Source organism: Hyperolius riggenbachi, chromosome 4 (genome assembly GCF_040937935.1).
Source record: "Hyperolius riggenbachi isolate aHypRig1 chromosome 4, aHypRig1.pri, whole genome shotgun sequence".
Classification (NCBI taxonomy): domain Eukaryota; kingdom Metazoa; phylum Chordata; class Amphibia; order Anura; family Hyperoliidae; genus Hyperolius; species Hyperolius riggenbachi.
The window spans coordinates 291,063,827-291,091,050 of record NC_090649.1 but is presented as its reverse complement, the minus strand read 5'-3'; the positions used below and the strand labels follow the sequence as shown (position 1 = coordinate 291,091,050).

General features: G+C 39.6%; 1 protein-coding gene across 50 annotated transcripts in view; it reads left to right on the top strand.

Moving 5' to 3' along the window:
• LOC137503854 (titin homolog) overlaps positions 1-27,224 on the top strand; it is a 1,065,379-nt gene that overhangs the window by 713,930 nt on the left and 324,225 nt on the right. For all 50 annotated transcript variants that reach the window (XM_068231415.1, XM_068231409.1, XM_068231432.1 and 47 more), the window contains 13 exons: positions 439-486; positions 940-987; positions 12,370-12,414; positions 12,866-12,910; positions 17,038-17,085; positions 18,187-18,234; positions 18,344-18,388; positions 18,632-18,679; positions 19,732-19,776; positions 20,804-20,851; positions 21,633-21,677; positions 24,782-24,829; positions 26,376-26,423. In XM_068231415.1, the coding sequence (XP_068087516.1) occupies positions 439-486; positions 940-987; positions 12,370-12,414; positions 12,866-12,910; positions 17,038-17,085; positions 18,187-18,234; positions 18,344-18,388; positions 18,632-18,679; positions 19,732-19,776; positions 20,804-20,851; positions 21,633-21,677; positions 24,782-24,829; positions 26,376-26,423 (609 nt within the window). The remainder of the gene's footprint in view (positions 1-438; positions 487-939; positions 988-12,369; positions 12,415-12,865; positions 12,911-17,037; positions 17,086-18,186; positions 18,235-18,343; positions 18,389-18,631; positions 18,680-19,731; positions 19,777-20,803; positions 20,852-21,632; positions 21,678-24,781; positions 24,830-26,375; positions 26,424-27,224) is intronic.

The window sequence follows — 27,224 nt, the reverse complement described above, 5'->3', positions numbered from 1 at the left end:
CCTCCCACAGATGCAGCCTCATAAACTGCGTACCGCCAGGGAGGTTAAACAACAAATAAAGAATCAGAGATGAGACACTATAGCTATATAAAAATAGTCCATCTACAGGTATATGCTTGTCATTGAAAAAGTCTGATTGTTAACAAGCATCGTTCATGTGAAATAGCCTTTTATTCCATGTTTGAATTCATGTTACCACATGAATGATTTAAAAGTATTGTTTTGGATATATTTTGGATATATTCAGCACCCTGTTTCTAATTCACAACTATTTGAGATACCAGTGACAAAAGTAATGGCTGAAAACAAGGGTAAACAATTACAGATGTGTTCTGCTCAATGGATTTTTTTCTGTAGTCAGTGTTCACTTCAAATATTCCTTCAAATTCATATAAAACACAGAATAAATGCTTTTATATCATACAATTTATAATGCAGAAAAAACAGAGAAGAAAGAAGCAAAGGTGTCTGCTAAATCTAAGGAAGGTAAGCAAAAAAAACAATTTGCAAAATTAATTGATCACATTTGTAAAAGTTGAGAAAAAGAGTTGGGGCAAGAAGATCTAATGTGGGTAACTCAGCATTTTCTATACACTTAAAACCAATTTAGGAAAAATATATTTTTGTAAAGTGGGGAAAGAGGGTAGAAATGGTTTATTCCTGTGTTTCTTTGAAAGAATTTTCATCTCTTTCTGGACGTACTGAAAATAACTATATTTTTACAATAAGAACAAATTCACCAGCAAATAAAGCCGTTTTTTTGGTGGTAGGCTATGGCAAAGATAACACTAAAGTCACCTTTATTGCTTTCACCTATTTTTATACTACATTAAAGTAAATCAAAGCAATGTATCCTGCAATCTATTTAAAGTAACCTGAATAATGAGAATGATAAACATAATAACAATAATGCACCCACTGTTTGAAATTTAATTGTAGAGAAGGCAGAGAAGAAGGAGGAAAAGGTATCTGCTCAACTTCAGAAAGGTAAATACATAAATAATTGATGTAGGATATACACTATTTTGCTGTGTGCATGTTTGTGTGAGTAGTGGGGCAGGGGAGTAGTTAAATAGTGAATAAAAAGGTGAATATTTGTAAGTAAACATTTTCACTAAACCTTAATTGCTGCAACATAGACTGTAAAAAAATATTTTTGCAGACTCTCATTTACCTATAATGTGTACTATCGTAATAGTAATATGTATAGTAATGTGTACTATAGAAAGACTTTGAATCACACATGTAATCCAAGACGCCTGAATATGGCGTACCTATTAAAAAGCCGCCGGGAGACTTGGGCGCATGATATAGCGGTATATGGCTAAAGGTTGCCACACACCATACAATTTTTTTAAATATCTGTTCAATTTAAGAATTGCAATCAATTTTTTTGACTGATTGTAACATTTCAAAAATATGACAAATGTACCACACACGTATGTTCAATTTTTCCCCAATTATGATAAAAATGATTGGAAACGCTGAGAAAATTGCTAGGGTGTGTATATTTATAAATTGACAATCTAACACACACCATACAATCTTTAGTAAGATTGAAGAAAAATATCTGGCATTCCAGATCTATAAAAATCGAAGAAAACTGGAAATCCGATCAGATTTTTCAGTCGAGTGAAAAAAAGCTTTAGATTTTTTCGGGAGATCCGATCGTTTTTATCGAATTGCCGTAAAATCGGATGATTTTATTGTATCGTGTGTGGCCACCTTAACCCTGCTCCTGCACAACTCCTGGCGGCGTTAATTACTATTCCCCCCTCTAGGTCAACGTGGATGGTGGGGAATTATGTAATTTGTCTTCCAGCGATTGCTGGCGGCTGAATTACAGTGTTTTAAAAGTAACCTCAGCTCCATCTTCTGATGGCGTGAAGTGACTCAGTGTGTGCCGCTATAGCTGTAATCGCTATTACGCTCTATGGTGGCGCAGCTGCGCCCAAACCTCCTGCACTGGATTTCAAGTGTTTGTGAATATGTTGTATGGCTGTATTTACACTATTCTGCTCCACAACGAACGTGCTCTAATGAGTGTGAACTGCAATGGAGACTGGCTATAGACTTTCATAGAAAAAACTGCATGCAGCAAGTTAGAATAACATAATCAGTTTCAATGTAGTATTGTGAACAGGCCAATGGGATTGTATGGGCTTTGAGTTGACTTACAGAATTATTTGTAAGATTTATTTATATGAGAGACTATTTTATGAGAAAGAAGTAAACTGGCAATTCAACATAACATGTGCACTTGAGGGTAAAATGGGGCATCCCATCTACATTACTACTTTACCTATCAACATGACTGATTGATTCACTTAGTAACAAGTTCAAAATCCCTTGTAAAGCTTGGCTCAGTGCATATCACCCCAAGCTACAACAAAACTAGTAGGATCTAACGTATTTAAGCACTACTCAATTTGTTCTTTGGGTAATAAATAAGGAATTGGAGTAACATTTTAAACCTGTGTAAAACTTTCCTTACACATAAATTAGTGACATGCAGTATCTATGTCAAATGATTAGTTAATTAGCATTTAATCAAATTAATATCACTACAGAAGTAATTTATTGTAGTAATTTATTTTAGTCTGGCAGATCAGAAATGAAAAGTGGATGGTGGTTGCCAGCAGCTTAGCTATTTGTACCAATAGTGGGGCCATATATTATTAAAAAGAAAACAAAAATGTGTAAGCTTAGATTCCCAGTGGGGCATTGCGATACAAGATTGCACCCTATTGATTGAGAAAAGCTGTTGATTGAGGCTGAAATGCATAAGCTTTTATTCTGGACTAGTGTGCAATAGAGGACAGTTATTACTTTCCAGTGGTTGGCAAGCATGCAGTGTTTTTATGTATACGTGAATCTACAGTTGAGCCCATCTCAACTGTATATTTAAATAACAAAAGTTTGCTGGCCAGATCTGCAAAATCTGTCAGTTTCTAGCTAACGAAAATAATACATTTTCTGTATCTGAATTCGCAATTATTGCTCAATTTATTGGTGGTACAAAACTGCACATGGCTATGAGGCCATAAATAAATTCAGCTATAATTTTTGAATCCAGGTGGAGGCACCATCAGTTTCTTCCTTTTTGTGTACCTTTGCACCTTTCTGGATCCAGGAGCAGTGTGGTTGACTCCCTGGTATTGAGAAAACTGAGCATTTTGAGCATTCCGACAGCTTTGCTTTTTGTCTGTTTAATCCTTTCCATTCGTATGTCCCGCATAGCGGGACATCGCGAATTCCGCGTTGCACTTGTATGTCCCGCTATGCGGGACATTTTTTCAAGCACGGTTTGCGTTGCATCAGGCCACCCGTAAACCCAAATTTTTGTCTGCATATGTAGTGGGCATGTAAGATTACATGCCCACACTCGTGGTACCCCCCTGCGCCAAACCGGAAGTGCGCAATCAGCGCTACCAGGAAGTGACCGATGCAATGACATTTCATTGCATTTGCCTTGCAGTTTTTTTGCAAGTGTCTTGCTGATTCCATACTGATTCCTTGCTGATTCCTTTTTGCAGACTCCTTTCTGCAGATTACATGCAGATTCCATTGCAGATTTTTTGCAGATTGCTTGCAAAGTTGCACAGAGATCAATGGCATCCTATGCAATGGACGTGGAGGGGAGTGTAAATAGTAGCCAGTATTTTATTGATAATATGCACAGTCAAAATACCAAAGATTACATTATGTGTAGGGACAGTAAGACACCGGGTGGCGGGCATAAAACCACCTATTATTGCGATTGCGAAACTTGCTCACGCATTCCAGGATTACACCCAGGAAACTGTTTTACAATTTACCATACCTTGGCTTTCTCCTCTGCTACCAGCCAACAGAAGATGCCAAACTGTCCAAATAAGGTATCAAATTAAACGTTATAATGTGTTCTTTAAAATAAGATATACCATGTTACTATGTTATGTTCCATGTTAAAGTGGCAGAGAGAGTAAGAGAGAGAGTGCATTTCTGTAAAAAAAAACTCAGAGCAGAAACGACTCCCATTAGGAAAGAACTTCAAGTGGAAAGGGTTAAAGCTGACATCTCAAAGTTGCCGCAAACACTAATGGGTTATCTATACCTATGAGTGACTTTGATATGGTTTTGTTTACTGCAGACATCCAAATCAAGGTGAAGCAGCCAGGAAGTATTGTCAGATTCTAACCAACACTGTGCTTTCCTTTACAAATGGGAATAGGTCTTAAAAACTTCCTTTCTGTAAGCTATAAGTCTACATATATTGTGTCAGCAAAGTATCTGAAAGAAGTTTTTGCCCACCTCTTGTTAGTAAAACTGAATATGAGGTGGGTGGTAAACTGTGCTGCTAAAGAAACAAGTCTGCAAACTGTGTCTATGCTTATCACTGCCTATGTCACTACCCTTTGCCATCACCTTCTGCCATGTTTTCAACTGGTATAATGGGGAAGTAGTCTGGCATCTGTTGTTTTCCTACTTTGACTACTTCATTAACCGAACCATTAGAAGGTATACAACCAGATCTAGGTGTAAAGCTGCTTGACTGGGTCAAATTGTTCATCCTAAAAAGGGGTAGGGTTCAGACAAAACTCTCTGAAAAAAATCCCATTTTAAAGTTTGGGGTGTCTATGCTGCAGGACTTAGCTGTTGGAAGTTAAAAGGGTATTTATCTGACAACAGTAAATTAAGGAGATTATACACACATATAAATTAGCTCTTACATTGTACATTCACAAAATTAGGAAAACAATTAGGTTTTAGATAAGCCATTAAGGTAAACCTGAGGTGGCAAAAAAAATGATATATACCTAGGTAGAAGGGAGCAGTATGGTCACATACTGTGCATGAAGTGGAGCACTGTACAAACTAAAAGAGGGTCTCAGCCAGTGGCAGTGGAATCGAAAAGGCCATGGAGAGCCTTTGAAGGATCCAGGATTAGGTAGGTATCTGTGAGAAAACGCGGAAAAGCCACCGCGCGTACTCAGAAAAGGGCGGCTGATTCCGCGTCCAACGCGGCGGTTTGCACGCATAGGCCTACATCCAGTAATATGGCCGAACGCGGAGGAACCGCCGCATGCCTTGATAGCTGTGCGGCGGATTCCGCGGCCAGCGCGGCGGGTGATTTGCGAAACATGTCTGGTGTGGCTGGGACTGATAGTCCACACAGGTTCAGAAGGACGCGCGCGCGCACCGAGAGGCAGAACTTTTATGACAGCCAGAAGGGAGTCAGCTGACCAAGCCGGTCAGCTGACGATTTAACCAGTTCCCATTGGTCCAGCACGTAGGGGAGGCGCTGGAGAGCGCTTTGCTATATATACTGGGTGCTAGTCATTCTCTGGTTGTCTGCTGTTGTGATCACTACGTGGTAGCACTCAGACCTTGTCTGTATCTGTGTTATTAGACCAGTTTCCAAAGGTGTTGATGGCCAAGGATCTCACACCTTAGTCTAGGAATTCTGTTATCATCTGTATTGTTATCTAGACCAGTTTCCTAGGTGTTGACGGCCAAGGAACTCACACCTTAGTCTAGGAATTCTGTACCATCTGTATATTTGATTTATCTAGTCTAGTTCCTGGAGTGTGAGAATCTTGGAGCTCACACTCAAGTCTAGGCATTGTTGATTATTTGTTATGACCTTCTGCTTTCCTGACCATTCTTCTGATCTCTGATTGTGTACCTTTGTCATTCTGATACTCTGTTGCTGACCTCGGCTAGTCTCTGGAATCCGCATCTGCCTCCTGTCTCTGTACCTTGTCTGTCTGTTGCCGACCTGGCCTGTCCGACCTCGAGAACTGTCTTCCCTGTCTGGAGATAGTTCACAGTCCTGTCAGTGACACTTCACCATTGGTGTCACTCAACTTCTGTCCTTCTCTCTCTCTCAGCCTTGCTCCTCCCCTTGGAGAGCTTCAGGCCTGTAGAAGGGATTTGATCCATAGCAGCTATCCCTTACTGTCTAGCACCCATCTTACGGGTGCGTTCCTCAAAGTATTACTGTTGCACCAAAACACTCTCATCTCTCAGGTGTCCAGAGGTTAGAAGATATATCTGATTATCGGTGATACTGCAGATCATCAATAATCGGGTATATTCTGTATTCTCGATGATACTGCAGATCACCGGTAATCAGATCCTCTCTGTGTTACACCGATCGTTACAGAACGGCAGACCAAAAATGCAAATGGACGCACTCACAGCCCGTCTGGGTACCCTCACCACTGTGGTGGAAGATATCAACCGGGTACTGGGCAGTCACCAGACGCAACTTAATGCATTGTCTGGGTCTGTTCATGCCGTACAGATGGCTGTGAATGATGTGCGATCTCCTCTTAGCACAGACATACGTATGCCCATACAAGAAAGGTTTTCTGGCCACAGATCTGATTTCCGAAATTTTAGGAGTAGAGTGTTGTCATACTTTGAGTTAAGACCCAATACGTCAGGAACCATTACTCAAAGAATCACGTTTATTAAGACCTTATTATCAGGCGACTCCCAGACCTGGGCATATAGTCTCCCCGACTAATCACAAAGCCATGACCTCTGTGGAGGAATTTTTTAATGCTATGGCCATAATTTACGACGATCCAGACATTGCCTCAACTTCTGAGCGGAAGCTCAAATTATTGCGTCAAGGCAAGGGTTCGGTGGAGGATTATGCAGCCGAATTTAGGAGGTGGTCAGTGTCTGCCAGGTGGGACAAATATGCATTACTCGATTGTTTTTTGTCAGGGCTTTCAGATGAGGTTTCAGAGCTCATGTTAGGACAACCTGAACCTAGGTCCATTGATGAAGCCATTGCATCTGCCATCCGAATTGATCGCCGTCTGCGCTATCATAGGCAGACCCATGGAAGAAGTACTGTAAAAATTGTGTCTCATGCTGCACCTCCAGAGACTCCACCTCCAGTAACTCCACCTTCATCCGGCTAGCCTCCATCTGAGCCAATGCAGATTGGTTGGTCTCGTTTGTCTCAGGTGGAGCGGAAGCGCAGGTTGTCTGAACAGTTGTGTCTCTACTGTGCAGAGGGGGGTCATAGGGTGCAAAATTGTCCCAAGAGGTCGGGAAACGCTACTGCCTAGGTGTACTCAGGGGTCAGGCCCTAGGCGCTCAGTTGGTACCCCTCAATGACGAGCGACTTCTTCTTCCTTGTACTATTTCTTGGGAAGATAAGTCTGAAGTTACTGAGGCCTTCATTGACTCAGGCTCAGCAGCTAATTTTATGGATTTTGAGTTTGCTAAAAAATTGGGTGTTCTGGTCACGCCGATAAACCCACGCATTCAGGTTACGGCAGTGGATGACTCCCCTCTGCAGGTAGACAGTCTGCTGTCTCAGACACCAGAAGTAGGAATTACTATCGGGGTGTTACATTTTGAGAAGTTACAGTTTTTTGTGTTACATATGGCCACCTCCACGATTATTCTCGGTATGCCTTGGTTACAGGTGCACTCACCCCAGATCAATTGGGCCACCGGTCAGCTAACCAGCTGGTCTCCCCATTGTTTCCAAAACTGCCTAGTGAAGGTAACATTGGGAGAGACTAAGGTTCATGGGTGTGCCAGATCAGTACTCAGATTTTTCTGACGTGTTTTGTGCCAAGTCAGCCGACAAACTTCCCCCACATCGCCCTTTTGATTGTCCTATTGATCTCCATTCAGGTTGTATGCCCCCTAGAGGCCACCTCTATAACTTGTCTGGGCCAGAAAAATTAGCCATGCAGGAGTACATTCGTGAGAACCTAGCCAAGGGGTTCATTCGGCCATCTCGGTCACCTGTTGAAGCAGGGTTTTTTTTGTTAAGAAAAAAGATGGAGGTCTTAGGCTGTGCATCGATTATAGATGCCTAAATAAAATTACGGTAAAAAAATCGTTATCCGTTGCTTCTGATTGACGATTTATTTACGCAGGTCACTAATGCTAAGATTTTTAATAAATTAGATTTACGAGGGGCAAACAACCTGGTACGGATCAGAGAGGGTGATGAGTTGTAAAGAAAAGTTGGATAACTGTTAATTTTTTTTTTAATCCTTACATGCCCTTGTGCTTGATGCACTACTCTCATTACTATATAAGTAGGTAGTAGCTCTGCAACAATGGATCACAAATAACAAATGCATATGGCAGCATTCTTATATTAACTCCCTTGAAAGAAAGTGCAGCAGAAAATTTAAACAGCAGTAAATAACTGAGTTAGATCTGACCTTGAATAATGCACAAATACCTCAATATTTTTTCCTCAATTTCAAATCCTGCAGGAAAAAATGTAAAGGCAGAATAGAAAATGAAAGGTTATCTACTGAAACAAGAGAAAGATGGTGACAGCACCAACAAAAATACATTGTTCCACAGTGATGTATTATTTTACAGACAACTCAGTAAAGGAGGTCAGGAATAATAACATTAGCATCACAACTACTAATATGATTTAGCAAAACAAAAGTGGGTAAAGATGACTTCCAGGGAGATAGATAAATAACCTTTTGCTAGCATATCATACACTATAAAGCTATGCTTATTTTAATACTTTTTATTGCTGTTCATATGTTATTCCTATAACACACTGCATATCAGCTATAATTTGTAATGAGGCTAAATAGGGGCAAGGGAGCTAGCACTTATTACTGATGTAAACGGCGACTGACATGTGCAGTAGTGTTGGGCGAACACCTAGATGTTCGGGTTCGCGAACGTTCGACGAACATCGCCGCGATGTTCGGGTGTTCGACCCGAACTCCGAACATAATGGAAGTCAATGGGGACCTGAACTTTCGTGCTTTGTAAAGCTTCCTTACATGCTACACACCCCAAATTTGCAGGGTATGTGCACCTTGGGAGTGGGTACAAGAGGGGAAAAAATTTAGCAAAAAGAGCTTATAGTTTTTGAGAAAATCGATTTTAAAGTTTCAAAGGGAAAACTGTCTTTTAAATGCGGGAAATGTCTGTTTTCTTTGCACAGGTAACATGCTTTTTGTCGGCATGCAGTCATAAATGTAATACATATAAGAGGTTCCAGGAAAAGGGACCGGTAACGCTAACCCAGCAGCAGCACACGTGATGGAACAGGAGGAGGGTGGCGCAGGAGGAGAAGGTCACGCTTTGAGACACAACAACCCAGGCCTTGCATGAGGACAAGAAGCGTGCGGATAGCAATTTGCATTTTGTCGCCATGCAGTCATAAATGTAATACAGATGAGAGGTTCAATAAACAGGGACCGGAAACGCTAACCCATCACAGATGTTCATTGTTCATGTTACTTGGTTGGGGTCCGGGAGTGTTGCGTAGTCGTTTCCAATCCAGGATTGATTCATTTTAATTTGAGTAAGACGGTCTGCATTTTCTGTGGAGAGGCGGATACGCCGATCTGTGACGATGCCTCCGGCAGCGCTGAAACAGCGTTCCGACATAACGCTGGCTGCCGGGCAAGCCAGCACCTCTATTGCGTAAATTGCCAGTTTGTGCCAGGTGTCTAGCTTCGATACCCAATAGTTGAAGGGTGCAGATGGATTGTTCAACACAGCTATGCCATCTGACATGTAGTCCTTGACCATCTTCTCCAGGCGATCGGTGTTGGAGGTGGATCTGCACGCTTGCTGTTCTGTGTGCTGCTGCATGGGTGTCAGAAAATTTTCCCACTCCAAGGACACTGCCGATACCATTCCCTTTTGGGCACTAGCTGTGGCTTGTGTTGTTTGCTGCCCTCCTGGTCGTCCTGGTCGACCCCATCTTTGGAATCCAAGTCTAACAATATGTCTTCTACCTGCATGAGACATTTCGTGAAATTCAGACGTTGCTAACGGCCATGGCTGAGATTTATGTACGTCACCATCACTACCATTGAAATAGCCCAAATAAACAAGTTTTTGTGACCCTAGGCCATGACCTCTTCGGCCTAGGGGCCCGAAACTCACCAGTCATGTTCCCCCTAAGGGTCCCTACAATGCTAGAAAATTTGCCACTGCTGAGCAATTGCCCTTTGAAAAGATGTGAGATTTTGGAAAGTGGAATAGGGAGGCAATGAAAGCCTATAGGGGATTTTACCAATTTTGGACCCCTGTAACTCTGTTTTTCAGAGATGTAGGGACCCCATCTTTGGAATCCAAGTCTAACAATATGTCTTCTACCTGCATTAGACATTTCGTGAAATTCAGACGTTGCTAACGGCCATGGCTGAGATCTTCGGCCTAGGACTGCATTGAACGCGACCCACGCATTGTGCGCATTCTGGACAACACCAATTACTGGGTTTATACCCTTCTGGATCCACGGTACAAACACAATATTCCAAAACTGCTTGAAGAAAGAGTCAGACAGGTCAAAATGGAAGAATACCAGCAGGCCCTTGTGGAGACTTTAGAGAGGAGATTGACATCCTCCCCCTCCTCTAGCCAGTTGTACGCCGACAGACTGACTTCCGCAAACCCAGGACGACCAGGAGGGCAGCAAACAACACAAGCCGCAGCTAGTGCCCAAAAGGGAATGGTATCGGCAGTGTCCTTGGAGTGGGAAAATTTTCTGACACCCATGCAGCAGCACACAGAACAGCAAGCGTGCAGATCCACCTCCAACACCGATCGCCTGGAGAAGATGGTCAAGGACTACATGTCAGATGGCATAGCTGTGTTGAACAATCCATCTGCACCCTTCAACTATTGGGTATCGAAGCTAGACACCTGGCACAAACTAGCAATGTACGCAATAGAGGTGCTGGCTTGCCCGGCAGCCAGCGTTATGTTGGAACGCTGTTTCAGTGCTGCCGGAGGCATCGTCACAGATCGGCGTATCCGCCTCTCCACAGAAAATGCAGACCGTCTGACTCAAATTAAAATTAATCAATCCTGGATTGGAAACGACTACGCAACACTCCCGGACCCCAACCAAGTAACATGAACAATGAACACCTGTGATGGGTTAGCGTTTCCGGTCCCTGTTTATTGAACCTCTCATCTGTATTACATTTATGACTGCATGGCGACAAAATGCAAATTGCTATCCGCACGCTTCTTGTCCTCATGCAAGGCCTGGGTTGTTGTGTCTCAAAGCGTGACCTTCTCCTCCTGCGCCACCCTCCTCCTGTTCCATCACGTGTGCTGCTGCTGGGTTAGCGTTACCGGTCCCTTTTCCTGGAACCTCTTATATGTATTACATTTATGACTGCATGCCGACAAAAAGCATGTTACCTGTGCAAAGAAAACAGACATTTCCCGCATTTAAAAGACAGTTTTCCCTTTGAAACTTTAAAATCGATTTTCTCAAAAACTATAAGCTCTTTTTGCTAATTTTTTTTCCTCTTGTACCCACTCCCAATGTGCACATACCCTGTAAATTTGGGGTATGTAGCATGTAAGGAGGCTTTACAAAGCCTGAAAGTTCGGGTCCCCATTGACTTCCATTATGTTCGGAGTTCGGCTCGAACACCCGAACATCACGGCCATGTTCGGCCCGAACCCGAACATCTAGATGTTCGGCCAACACTACACGTGACCCGTTCGGCCAATCACAGCGCTAGCCGAACGTTCGGGTAACGTTCGGCCATGCGCTCTTAGTTCGGCCATATAGCCGAACAGTTTGGCCGAACACCATCAGGTGTTCGGCCGAACTCGAACATCACCCGAACAGGGTGATGTTCTGCAGAACCCGAACAGTGGTGAACACTGTTCGCCCAACACTAATGTGCAGTATACATTTTCTACATTTCAAGAAAATGCTCAAAATAATTTTAATACTACTTTTCATTTGCTTTTGGTAGTTTTTTTAGTTGAAAAGTGCTGGAAAGTTATTTTAAATAGAAGATGAAAAATTATCTCTTTGGAGAAAACTCAGGTGAAAAGGTGAAACGCATATGGGCCCATGTCACCTACCAATTGTGCTTGAATACAATTCCTTTTTACTAACTGGTGTTTTTCATCAGTAGAGGTAAGCTCCCCCCCTCTCTCTCTCTCTCTCTCTCTCTCTCTCCCCCCCCCCTCTCTCTCTCTCTCTATATATATATATATATATATATATATATATATATATATATATATATATAATATATATTATACATGTATATATACACACACACACACACACAAGACATATACACAGGTTTACAAAATATTATCTAGTGATCCTGTCTTTTGAGGGTGCCTCCTACCCTCTTGACATGATGTATAATGTTGTGTGGCACTCTGCACCTAGGAGCAACAAACTAATTTTACTTACAATGGGCTCATCCATGTCATTTGCTGTGAAAGCTGCAGTAGAATACAAAAGAATTTCATTAACTGCTGTGGACTACAGTACATCACAAATCATCATATTTTTTTTTGCACTACCTTGTTAAATAAACTCAAGTAAGCATTTGCCATAAAACAAAATTGCCTTTCTCAATTTTCTTGCAGAAGCTGCAGTGAAAATACACAAGGAGCCAGTAAAGCCCATAAAAGGTAATTACATTGTATTTTAATTACATTGTAATTTCTTCCTGATACCCAATCAAATGCACATATATTAAAGATTTAAGCAAAATAGACACTTTGTCTAAAGGGGCCTGTACACTGCAAATCGATTGACCAATTGACTGACTTGCGGCCGATTTCGATGGATTTAGATCGATTTCAATCGATCTGGCAGGCTGGAAAATCTAGGTCGATCTGTTGAGCTTGCTTATCATTTTGCATTGGCCCTAATGGAAATCTGATGGCACAAAATGCCATCAGATCTATTTTCAATAGATTTCAAACTAAAATCTATTGGAAATCTGTTCCTAGTAAAAAATGTTCCTAAACACATCAGATAGATCAGAAATCTATCTGATGATCTATCTGCTGCTAATCTAACGAGTGTATGGCCACCTTAAGACTGATCCATTATTTTTTTTTCTGATTTCCCTTGCAGAGGTGGTAGAGAAAAAAACAGAGGCCACAGTGAAAGCAAAGAAAGGTAATCACTTTAATTGTCTTTTTTTTGCTAAAATGCATTTAAATTTACATGAATAAAACAGAAACTTTCTTCTGTGCTGCATGTGCATTTAGGGTTACCACATCTATTTTGAAGCCCATGCTCAAGTTAAATTATTGCAAGAAATTTACTCAAACTCTACTAGCACTGTGCAATGCCCCAGTAATGTGTGTGGCATTACTAGAGTAACAGGCAATACAGAGGGGATCTAATTAACATGTATAAACACATCAGAGGGCAATATAAAAGCTTGGAGGATGAGCTTTTTGTCCCTAGGCCTTCTCAAAGGACATGCTCTGTGCATAGAGGAAAAACATTTTAGCCATTTATTTAGGTAAGGGTTCTTTACAGTAAGAGTGATTAAGATGTGGAATGCATTGTCACAGGAAGTAGTTATGACAAACTCTATACCTGCATTTAAAGGGGGCTTAGATGCTTTCCTTGCGTTGAAAGACATCCATGGCTACAATTACTAGGTAATGCCTAATGATGTTGATCCAGGGATTTTATCTGATTGCCATCTGGAGTCGGGAAGGATTTTTTTCCCTTTTGAGGCTAATTGGACCATGCCCTGTAAGGGTTTTTGCCTTCCTCTGGATCAACAGGGATATGTGAGTGAGTAGGCTGGTGTTGGTGTTGTACTTTGTTCTCTGGTTAAACTCGATGGACGTATGTCTTTTTTTAAACCCAAATAACTATGTAACTATAACTCCCCTGGTGATAGAACTAGTCTTGCGCTACCTGCCTGCGGCAAAATTACCAGCCATTTGTTCATCAGGCCCATTATTACTTTAAGGCTGAGGACACAGGAGTGACCTGCTGTGATAGGCTGACAGGGGAGGGAGGGATGGTGGGAAAAATAATCAAAAAATAAGCTTTTTTATAAAAAAATAAAATAAGAAAAATATTTGTAAAAACAAAACAAACATTGGGGGAGTGATCAGACCCCACCAACATAAAGGTCTGTTGGGGGGGGGATCACTGGTGTGCTGAGTTGATCGGTCCTGCAGCGAGGCCTTAAAGCAGCAGTGGCCCAATTAAGATAAAATGGTTTCTAGGGGGTTTAACACTGCGGTCCTCAAGAGGTTAAGGGGGGGGGGGTGTTGAAATATGGCCAATTTACCTAACAGAAGTTCTCTTTCCACAATGCTCCAGGCTGTGCTCCATCCTCCAGACATTTCCTGTTTTAAAGCAGAAGGTGGCTGTGAAGCAGGAAGTTTTGGAAGGAGGGAGTACAGTGTGATTCACTTCAGCAAAAGGACATTGCCCGAGTAAGTTAACCCTCTCTATGGCAGCCCCCTTTGCAGATACAAGCAGGTGCAATTTCACACCCCATGAAAATGTGCTCACTCATTGAAGCCATGGTTCTGTGTAAGCCCTAAAGAGGTTAGACAACAGAAAATACAATATATCCAAAACATTCATGCAAAATTGGCAAGAAATTGTATTTCAAAATGCATTTATGCTATGCTTGATATGATTTGTACATTAATTTTAACGTAAGAATATATACACTATATATGAGATCGAGCGTGAGGAGCACAATTTACAAAGAAAGAGGTTTAAAGGGAGAAAAAAATATGATTAAACATAATTAGCACATGTACACTGTGACAGGAATGACAACAGAATTTTAGGATGCTTTATTTGCTTTTTACTTGTTTTTCACTTAAAACCCAAAGTTGGAGAAGAAACTAAACCAGCAGATACAATTTCCAATGTTTTGGGCAAATTATAACATATTGTATTTACTGTGTTCATGATTGGCTTCTAGTCTTGGTTCCTAGATTTCTACTACCTGCTAACAGGGATATCACTAGGGAGATTAAAACTGCTATTTAGTTGAAAGAACAAAGTTTTATTGGTTCACCATTATTACAACACCACCGAAGTATGTACAATGTTGTTGTCTAAAAATAGCATTTGGTTCTTCAGTGGTCAATCTACAAATATGCAGATATGTTCCATTAGCTTAAATATTCCATTGTAGAGAAACAAGAAAATAAAGAACAAAGTAGTCATGGAAACCAAGAAGGGAAAATATATAAATAATTTAGAATATGCAAATTACTTTCAGCTTGCAAATTTTCATCAAAGTAGTTTTCGCATTGAAAATGCTGTTTTTGATTTTGATAATATATTCTCAAAAATACATTGTATTTTTGCAATATAGTCAAAGAAAACAATTTTTATGACATGAAAATTTTAGGAAAACATGAAAAATTGGGTGTTTTAATAAAAAAAATGGGAAAATCACTCTTTTTACCAGGAAGTTGCAAAAAACATGAGGAATTTACAAAAATTATTTTCAATTGCTCTCTTGAATGTTTTACTCAAAAGACGAATTTACATTATTTTTGTGGAGATTCTTGCAAAAAGAATATGGGTATTTTCACTTTATCACTGATTACTTTTATGAAGGTGCCATAAAATTAATAGTTACGAAGAATTGTAATGGGTTCTGCAGTGCTTTATATATTTAAAGGAGTTGTCAGGCAATATTTAATAAAATAAACGCTACTTACTGCGGACTTCCTCCAGCCCCAAGCTCCCAGGACCTCCCTCGCCGCAGCTCTGCCCGCAGCCGTTTGCCGGAGCTCCGACCCGGTCCCCGGCGATGACGTCAGAGCGACCTGGAGGTCGCTCTGTACTGCGCCTGCGCGATCGCCCCTGTCAATCACCGCCACGTGGCCCGGAGCGGACTGCACAGGTGCAGAACTACTGCGCCTGCGCAGTCCGCTCTGGCCCATGTGGCGGTGATTGACAGCGCCGATCGTGCAGGCGCAGTACAGAGCACCCTCCAGGTCACTCTGACGTCATCGCCAGGGACCGGGTCTGAGCTCCGGCAAATGGCTGCGGGCAGAGCTGCAGCGAGGGAGGTCCTGGGAACTTGGGGCTGGAGGAAGCCCCCGGTAAGTAGCATTTATTTGATTAAATATTGCCTGACAACTCCTTTAACAGAGATAAAACCCAAAAAAGTGTGAACTATTAACTAACATTAACTACCTAATGACCGAATCACGCCAATTAGCGTGAACGTGGAAGCTCCCCCAGAACCGCGTTCAGGTGTGTTTTGCAGGAGATCCCGTGCGGCGATGCACGCGCATCTCCACTTCAATGACGGAGCTCCGCTCTGTCATCAATCTCCCAGCTGCGATCACCACCAGAAGACTGTTAGATGGCAAAACCGCCATCTATTTACAATGTACAGCACTGTAATCTAAGGCGGCGCTGTACTGGGGACAGCTGTGACACTCGGCTGCCACCCTGGGAGGCTCAGAGAGCGATAGGCTTTCATAGGCTGATGTCTATGAGAGCCGATGGCTGGGATTGGCTGCCGGGAGGGTGGGAAATTAAATAAATAAAAAAATGCACAAATGTATTAAAAAACAACAAATAAATAAATAAAAACATAAACAAACACAGGAGCAGCGATCAGAGCCCACTAACAGAAATCTCTGTTGGTGGGCAGAAAGGGGAGCACTTGTGTGCTGAGTTGTATGGCTGTGCAGTGAACCTTTAAAGCTGCAGTGGCCTGAATTGTAAAAAATAGCCTGGTCACTAAGGTGCAAGTCTACGGTCCTTAAGTGGCTAAAATGTAATAATAAGAAAACCAGTGCACCCAGTTAGACAAGCAATCCATATATCTTAGGTGAAACCTGGCACTACTAACATTTGCCTAGCTATAAGCATAAATGTATCTAAAAATACATTTACATTTTCTAATGCCCATTGGCTTTATTGCATGTGGTTAAAAAAAACATTTTCCCCTCCCCATTTTTTTTGCAAACATCCTCATTTGTGTGAGCCATGTAAACTGTTGTGCTATGTAAAGTTATTAAATTGATTTGTAATTTTTTGGTCCACTTGAGTGAAAGGAGAATCTGTATTTATCTTGCACACACTTTCAAACTGTATGTACCTTTACTATAAGCTCTTCTTTTTTTTTTTTTTTTTGGGGGGGGGGGGGGGGGCAGGCCTGTTGCTTTGCTCTGACTTAAAATTCTATTGATTCGTTTTCTTAACCTAGGCTATGCAATGGTTATGATCACTATGTTCGTTTTTTGTTCTAAAAAATGTATTTTGAAATATTGAATTTTGCATTGCAGAGAAGCCAATGCAGAAAGAAGGAAAATTACCCACAGAACCCCAAAAAGGTAAACATCTTATGATTTTGTTGAAAGTACTAATCCTAATAATAATCCTAACATGAATAGTGCTTTTTTTCCTGTTGGACCCAAAGCATTCAAGAGCTGCAGCCACTAAGGGCACACTCAAGGGGCCACCCTGCAGTGTTCAGAAGTCTTGCCCAATAACTTCTGTACTGACCCTAGCCAGGATTTGAACTTTTGTCTCCGATGTCAAAGGCAGAACCATTAACCAGTTACACTATTCAGCCTCTGTGTTTGAGGAAGTATGAAATAAATAGTGGATAGGACATATTTTTGTTCACGTATCAATTGTTCTATTAACTTTAACACTTGATGTGTCACAACTAAGCATACAGATTTTAGTGGTGTATTGGCTAGCACTTTTGCCTTGCAGTGTTAGAGTCTCAGTTTTGATTCTTGGTCTATATATAATCTGCACGAAGGTTGTGGGTTTCGCTGTGTCTGTGTGGGTTTTTGCTTGGCACTTTGGTCTTCTTCCACACTGCAAGCACATACTGGAAGGTTCATTGTCAGAGACTAAGTCCAAGGAAGGAGATTATGACTGTTTTTTTTTCAACAATGTAAATTATTTTTGTCAGTAACTTTTCCCAAGGAATGCAGTGGTGACATTATTGCTATTATTATTATTAATATTACTATGAATATTATTACTATAATCCTATTAAATTAAATTGTAGCATTAAAATGCTGCAAGATTTAACATTGCAGAGAAACAGAAAAAAGATGGAACAGTACTCACAGGACCCAAGAAAGATAAATAACTGGAAAATGTGTTTGTGCCCATTACAAACATTTAGCAACACTCTTTTACTTCCTTCTAGTGATTTTTCTAATGCTTTCCAATAGTTGCAATTGCTTAAGAGGGACACATGGGAAAAACAGTGGGTCCACTGAGCTTAGAAAGGCTTGGGATGTGTCATAGGTTGGGTTTACACAGAGTTCACCATGACAGCTAAAGCATGCCTATCAAGAGTGTTCAAGATACTTAACATTATAATGGATACAGAAGCACTTCGTGAAGATCTGAATTTCTGATATATGAAAAGTACTACAGCTTGACATTTTCTTTTTAATTTTGCACTGCAGAGAAACCAGAGAAAAAAGAAGAAAAAGTCTTTACTGAACCCAAGAAAGGTAAAATCATTCAAATGTATAAATGTTAACAGGGATGGGAAAACGAAAACATACAGGGATAGTAGTGAGTACCAAGTACCATAAATTGCCAATTTCCATGCTTTTGCAGAGATCCCAGTGAAAAAACAGGAAGAACACACAGAACCAAAGAAAGGTAACATGACATGATTTACTTAATAATAAAAATGTTTTCTTTGACTGTTCAGCTCCATAAAATAAGAATTTTAATCATCTTACACAATGTTTAATGCAAAGGAGAGACACGTCGTAAATGGTTTATATAGCAATTTGTTTTATAGGAGCATTTTTATTACAGCAAAGCCTGAATGTTTTAAGTTAATTAAGCCAATGTATTCTGTGGTCATTATTAATAATTTAAATGTATTTTTTTATGCAGAGAAGTTAGAAAAGAAAGAAGAAAAAATACCCATGGAACCTAGGAAAGGTAAAAATGTAGTATTTTTAATCAGACTGTAGAGATTATTTTGTGAATCTGTAAAAAAGGGAGGTATATAGAAGTTTTGTGTGTACCTCATTATCTACTGTAAAGTTTAAAGAGGCCTTTTAGTTAAATATAGCAGAATGCAGTAAATAATTCAGGATACCCACTTTTACAGTTTCTTTCTGGTTTTAGCGTCAGAAACACTTATACTGGTATGTAGTCCCATCCTCCCAGTGATGCTTACCCTAGCTATGTGAAATTCTCCTAGAGCATTCTGGGAGACCAGGCACTATTTTCACTTGCTTTGGAATTTTCAGGGAAAAAAAACATTCCACAGAGCTGCTCCTGACAGAACTAAATATGTCACCCCTGTGATGAATTTCAGAATGTAAATCAGGGTGAGGAAAGATTTTACAGTGGGCAAACACTGATTAAATGAATATTCTTTAAAAAAAAAAGCACATTCACATTTAGCTGTTTAGCAATGCTATACTAGTTTCCTGAAAGAGACATATGGCAACTTATAAAGGCTTAAAGTGAAGCCCGCTCCAATCAATAATGCATCCATTTTCTTATAGTGATATTTGACTTCCTTTTACAATAAAGGCATGCCAACCACAGTAGTTACAAAATAGGTTTGCACACTGTACGTATACAATTAGTTAAGTTTACACTTCCATTTTAGTGTGGCCCATGGTCCCTTTACTGCAGTTCTCTATGAAGAATATGAAAGAACTTGTAGACACCTGTCTCTTGTGCCTATACATATTTAGATTGTTACAACTGCACCCAGCAAAATGCTTTCAAATCACCGATAAGCAGTAATATTGAATTAAATGCTATATCTATTTTGCATTAAAAATTACCTTGGCAAAAGAAAGGTAAATATATAAATGGCTTGTGCAACTGTAATGTACAAACTACTTTAATGGATAAGGGAAGAAATAAAGAAATATGAAGAACCAAACTGGATAGCATAACACTTTCTCTTTATCTGAATTGTAGGTATATAACATATGGTCTGTAAAATAAAACTTACATTAACATTTTTACAGAAATGCCAGTGAGAAAACATGAAGAGGTCAAAGAACCAAAAAAAGGTACCATGTTAACTGTTATACTACTACAACACTACTGCAGTTTAGTTTTAAACTAAGTTTCTGTTACTTGATGTTTTAAATAAGCGTAAGTGGAGACATAACTCATTTTTACCATGTTACCACACATGGAAAACAAATACAAAGAAACAGTATCAGATTTTTGCAGGAAAAAAGTGCAGGTTTATCAAAGCTAAACATTAATTAACCTGAAGTATGTAGAGATTTTGTTTTTTAACTAACAGCACTGGAGATACTAGGGCCCATATGCAATTCACTTTTTCACCTGAGTTTTCACCTAGGAGATAATTTTTCATTATTGGTTTACAATAACTTTTTAGCACTTTGCAATGTAAAAAGGACCAAAAAGTACATGAAAAAGTACTATCAAAATTATTTTAAATATTTGTATGCTTGTTGATGGTTTAAACGGCATTTTATTTAAATTTGAAAATGTAACCTAGGAAAAAAACTCAGGTGAAAAAGTGAATTGTACATGGCCCTATAAATCTTAAAAATTACCAATGTAGACAAGACAGATAAAAAAGAAGAAAAAGTACCCACTGAACCCCAAAAATGTAAATACCATCATCATGTTTGTATTTATTGGGTTGGAAAATTGCTAGGAGAATTATCATATTTCATTTTGTCCTGAGCTGTGAACACATATTAGTAGTAAAATGTACTATAAACCATAATTTTCCTTTTTACATTGATTCCAGTAAATAAATAAAATACATAAAAATGGAAGGGGTCATAGAAACAGAGAAAGGTTCAACATAAACAGTTTTTGTTAAAAAAAAACTTGTTTATTGTTATTTTGTCAATTGGATGAAGAATTGTATTTTTTTTCATTCCTTGCTACAAGCTCACATATCAGTGTAATATACATATACATATGATATATGTCTGCTGGACATGAGGGCAGCCTTATTGAAGTCATACATTTTAAGACTATGGAATCTAAGTTATGCATGATAGCTAATATTAAAGCAAAGGTACTCAAAATAGTTTTAATTTAACATTGCAGAGAAGCCAGAGAAGAAAGAAGAAAAAGTAGCCCCAGAAACCAAGAAAGGTAAACATGTAAATCCTTTATTGAGACTATATGGAGATGTTTTCTGTAATTTTATTGACAAATAGAATAAAGAATCTTAATCAATTTCATACAAACAGTCATGTTATGGAAACACATGTAAATAGACAAGATTTTATTTTTTCAAAGCAGAAGTCCTTTTTTATTACAACTTCAATTTGCACTGCTAATAGTAACTACCAGAACTACACTTTTCTTTGTAAAAAAAAAAGTGAAATGGACGTGTTCCAACTTTTGAAGTTAACATTTCAGAAATGCCAGAAAAGAAAGAAGTGAAAGCTCCTGCAGAGCTCAAGAAATGAAGACACCTACATTATGTATTTTGGATATATAGATCTATTTTGTGAAATGCAAATAAAATGAAAGATATGAAAAATAATTGTATGTACTTCAATACCTTCTCTAAACTTTTTTTTAACTAATAGCAGTGGAAATGCTTAAAACAGTTTAACTGTCTTTATCATTGCATGGAGGCCAGATAAGAAAGAAGAAACATTACCTACACAAGCCCAAAACAGGGAAATACAGTATCTGAACATTTCATCGGACCATATAAAGCTTTTTTCTCTAATTTAATGGGCAATATGGATGGAAAAAAAATCCTAATTTATTTTAAACAAAATTTTTAATGCACAAAAATGAATACATAGTAAGGTCTTTTTACAAGCCAATGATGTATAACAATATGGAAATTCTTTTCCTTTCTATAATGTAGGTATATAATGGTTATTATTATTTTTAATGCTTAAATTTTACATTGTAGAATGGCAAGAAAAGAAGGAAGAAAAAGTAGCCATAGAGCCCAAAGGTAAATGCCTGGCTTTTCATTAAGGCTGGTTTCACATTTGTAGCAATGTGATTGTCCTGCAGCAGAAGAGTTCAGGGCAGGACAATTGCACCACACCATTGCCTGATGCATATTACCCTGCTGCTGAGTGCACCAACAGGTTTATATGCATAGTGTTATCCCCCACTCAGTGACCTATTCCCCACTGGACAGGAAGTACATCAATGGATCACCATTGCTTGCCTACTGTGATCACTTGTTTATACTGACAGCATTGCCATAGACTTGCATTGCTGCATAATCTGTGTGGTAGGCTTGGATCATGTGGTAACTCACTGCTGAATTGCTAATGGCAATTCCACTACTTCGTCGCTCCACATTGCATCACAGTAGTGTGTCCAGTGGGGAGACAGTAGTGTCTCCATAGCCTTATATTGGCCTTGTGATGAGCTGCAGCGGGGGAGAGTATGACAATGCATGGCGCCACTGTAAGTATGGAAGAAGCCTTAAAGTGAACTTAAAAATTAGTTTTACTTACCTGGGGCTTTTACCAGCCCCCTGCAGCCATCCTGTGCCATCGACATCACTCCCAGATCATCTGGTCCCCAGCCACCAGCTAGTTTTGTTTGTGCTGAGTCAGAGTCGGCGGGCCACCACGCATAACATTGCACGCATTACCACAGTTACAGGACACTATAGCGGGTGTCAACGCATGCAAAAATATGTGTTGACACCCGCTATAGCGTCCTGTAGCCTTACAAACAAAATTAATGTTTTAAACACCAGAAATCTAAGGCACATACACACATTTAAGAGGTTAGAGAGAATAGATCTACACTTAGGCTTATTCTAAAGAAAAAAAGTTAAAATATGCTTATTAGTGTGTTCTGGATTTCAGAGCTGCTGGAGTGCCTTTAAGAGAAGTGAAAAGTACTTGTAGGCACCTCTGCATACTCTAATTTAATTAAATTAAGCAGATTAGAACACCTTGCTTTGTACAATTATACTTAAAGGACTTACGAGGCCTGTTTTGTAAAAAAAAACATAAAAAAAGTTATATACCTGTGTCTGTTTGTAAGGCACGGAGGATGCCATCCGCGCCCTCTGTGCCGTTCCACCAGGTTCCCGCTGCACAATATCCCCCCGAACGTCCCCCGACCGCGCAGCCCAGGTCGGGCTCTCCAGCCTGTACAAAGATGGCGGCCGGAGGTGGCCGCGGCTGTGCAGTACGCATAGCCATGAGTGCGGCTGCGCAGCTCTAAGGCCAACCCCCCGATCGACGTAACAGTGGAGTGGATCGGGGGGTTGGCCTTAGAGCTGCGCAGCCGCACTCGCGGCTATGCGTACTGCACAGCCGCAGCCACCTCCGGCCGCCATCTTTGTACAGGCTGGAGAGCCCAACCCAGGCCGCGCGGTCGGGGGACGTTCGGGGGGATATTGTGCAATCGGGGACCCGGCGGAACGGCACGGAGGGCGCGGATGGCGTCCTCCGTACCTTACAAACAGACACAGGTATCTAACTTTTTAATGTTTTTTTTTTACAAAACAGGCCTCGTAAGTCCTTTAAAGCTATTTTCTTTACATAACAATGCAGAGATACTCCAGCTGTTGCAATTATTCCTTGCAGAGTAACCAGAAACAAAAGTAGAAAAAGTATATGCCTCTGAACTCAAAAAGGCTAAATACATACATTATTTGTAAAGACTGCGCAAGTCATCTTTGTGAAGTTTAAAAGAAAATAGGAGTTACTGGGTACTGCAAACCTTTTTTTAGGCCTGAATTATGTTCTAGTGTGACATTTGGGTTTTTCTTGTTTTGTGCAGAGAACACAATTGAAAAAAAACAAAAAACACAAGTGCTCAAAGAACCCAAGAAAGGTTAAATGTGAACTATTTTAATAAATATCTCACAAGGTTGTAGCCTCATTTTATTGTCCAGATAGATGAAAGATGACACTAAGCTTTTTTATTTTCTAGTGTGTAATGAACAAATATATATGTGTACCCTATCATATTTTGTTCTTGACAAGATTGCAATTTAGTTACATTTCTATTTCTTTGGTTGACTAACATAAGGTATGCAATGTCCAGCTCAACACTTTTTTTTAAACCTAAACTGGTGACTTGTAGCAGCAGAGCAAAACTGTGTAGTATAAGCTCCCTGGGATAACACTCTGGGTGCATATCCACCCCTTGCTTCCCAAGTCTTGCTGTTGTCCAATGATGACACACACTACAATAGAAAACTAATATAGAGGATTGGGATGTGGACAAGGACAAGTCTTTGTTCAGTTTTCCCAAGAAATTAAAAATATGTGCGGATTAAATTTCTGAAATGACTTACAGACGTGTGTATTGCAAGGCCATATGCATCTGCTTCAACCACAAATGTAGTTAAAGAGAATCTGTATCGTTAAAATTGCACAAAAGTAAACATACCAGTGCGTTAGGGGACATCTCCTATTCCCCTCTGACACAATTTCGCCACTCCTCGCCGCATTAAAAGTGGTTAAAAACAGTTTTAAAAAGTTTGTCTATAAACAAACAAAATGGCCACCAAAACAGGAAGTAGGTTGATGTCCACACATAGAAAATACATCCATACACAAGCAGGCTGTATACAGCCTTCCTTTTGAATCTCAAGAGATCATTTGTGTGTTTCTTTCCCCCTGCATCTCTCATGCACTGAAGTTTCAGGCTGTTCTTTTCTTCCTGCAAACAGCTTTGCCCTTGTCTGAATTTCCTCAGTATGTGAAAGCCCAGCCAGCTCAGAGGACGATTTATCCAGCTTGTAAAAGATAATCGAGAAGAGAGAAGCTGCTCTAATCTAAATAATACACAGGCAGTGTGCATAGAGGGGCCTGAAAGGGGGAGTTCATAGCAGAACCACAACACTGAAGAACTTGGCAGCCTTCCAGACACAGGCTGACAAGTCTGACAGGGGAAAGATACATTGATTTATTACAGAGACTGTGATAGCAGAAAGTGCTGCAGTAAGCCAGAACACAATAGAATAGCTTTTTGAACTTGTAGGATGATAAAAAACAGGATGCAATTTTTGTTACGGAGTCTCTTTAACAGTGTTTATAAATAATAATACAGATATGTTTCAATCTTACATTTCAGAGAAACCAGAGAAGAAGGAAGAAAAAACAGCCATCAAATTGAAAAAAGGTAAATACTTATATATTTGTACAGAATGTAAATAATGGGGGTTAGACGTAAGATGATATTGAAAACTTAAATAGGCATTACAGTACTTTCTATTTTTTCTTCATCTGTTGAATAACAGTTGAATAATAATAATAAAAAAGAATCCTGATTCATTTTACATAGGCTATTATATATACACATTTGAAGTTAAAATATCACACTTTTGAAAAATGGTGCAGTTTTTTACAACTACTTATTCTATTTCCTAAAATAAATGTGACTGTTTAAAAAATAGTATGGCTAAGTTAAGAATAATTTGAATTTACCAATAAGCGCTTAAAGCCTTAGTAATGTAATTACCTTAGTAAAACTAGCTGTTTTCTGTAATTACTGACCAGCTAGATAAAAAAATAACTAGTTCATTTTTGTACAAATGCAAAGAGGAAACTTATGAATGCATTTTATGCCATTTTTACTGGACAATAAAGCAGTTGTTTTTAAACTTCAAGATTCTATCACTTAAGATGATAAAGATGTGCAGCAATAGCCAATAGCATCAACCCCCAAAGCTCGTTGCCTAGGGGTAACTCTGGACTCTGAGCTCTCCTTTAAACCACATATTAACACTTTAACTACCTCCTGCTACTTCCATCTCAAAAACATTTCCAGAATCCGTCCCTTCCTTTCACAAGAAGCAACTAAAATGCTTGTGCATGCCCTAATCATCTCCCGTCTTGACTACTGCAACACCCTACTCTGTGGTCTACCAAAAAGCAGACTGGCACCTCTCCAATCCCTACTAAACTCTGCGGCCCGTCTCATCCACCTCTCTTCTAGATCCTCTGAGGCAGCCCCTCTCTGCCAATCCCTCCACTGGTTACCAGTTGCCCAAAGGATCCAGTTTAAACTTCTCACACTTGCATACAAAGCTCTACACAAGCTGTCGCCTCCATACATTTCCTCTTTAATCTCCAGATACCTCCCCGCTTGGACCCTCTGTTCCTCACAGGAGACCCTTTTGTCCTCCAGCCTAGTCACCTCCTCTCACTCTCGCATCCAAGACTTCTCACGGGCGGTCCTCTCCTTTGGAACTCTCTCCCTCAGCCGGTTCGTCATGCCACGAGTCTGGAAACCTTCAAACGTACTCTGAAAACACACCTGTTCAGAAAAGCCTATAATTTGCTATAGGCAGCACTGAAGGCACACTGGCTCACCCACTAATCCTGGTGTTTCCTTCCCCTTTGTTTCCTCCCCACTACCCTCTAGATTGTAAGCTCGCAAGGGCAGGAACCTCCTCCTAGTGTTTCTCATACTGCTGTAATTTTAACATATGTATATGTACCAACTACATATCAACTATGTATGTATCTGTATTTATTCTATTCAATGTCATGACTGTACAGTGTCTTGTATTTCTTATGTATATTTGTTCCCCATTATTTGTTTGTACTATGTACAGCGCTACGGAAGATGTTGGCGCTATATAAATAAAAAATAATAATAATAATAATAATTATACTTTAGCAGATAGTAATAACTTGTAATAAAGAGATACTTTTTACTGCAGAAAAGCCAGAGAAGAAAGAAGAAAAAGTGCCAACAAAACCAAAGAAAGGTAAACAATTTGCATTTTCATTTTGTGGAGTAAAAAAAAAATTCTTATGGAATCTTGTGGACTCTGACATCATGACCTTGTTTCCTATTTATTGAGCCTATCAACTGTTAGGTATGTAAGTGAGAGCTAATCAGAGTTAAAGGGGCATGTTTGCTTTTAGCTTTTGAAGTAAATCCAAATATACGTAAAAAGCTGTACACATTTTACTATCTAAAAGTTTTTGCAGGTAGTGGTACTATTTGGGTTTGGATTTAAGTACATTTCATACTGAATGTGGGCCATTTAGATTGATTTTATCAGAACCAATCAATACTGATATTTGTAAGACTCTGATGAAGCGTGGTGGGCCATACCATAATGCCCCAGTCCAACAATAAGTATCTGTTCTGCTCATTGGAACATTTTCTAAACCACACAAAACCATATTGGGTCAACACAATTAGCAGGCAGCTCTAGAAACCTGATTTACATCTGCTTACACAGATTAGTTTACCTTGCTTTCTTACAAACAATATAGTATAGGCTCACTATTTCATGCAGAAAGGTTTGTATTAGGAAGATAGAATTTTTTTTCTGCAAAAGATTATAACAGTACTCCTTTGATCTAATAATCTTTTATTCAGACTCTCATGCTATGTAATAGATGTAATATTAAATGACGTGCTGTATATTGATTCGTACATCATGATTTGGTATATATATATATATATATATATATATATATATATATATATTTTTTTTTTTTTTTTTTGTTTTTTGCTTTTTATTACATTTAAACTCTGAAAATAGGAGGTTAAATAA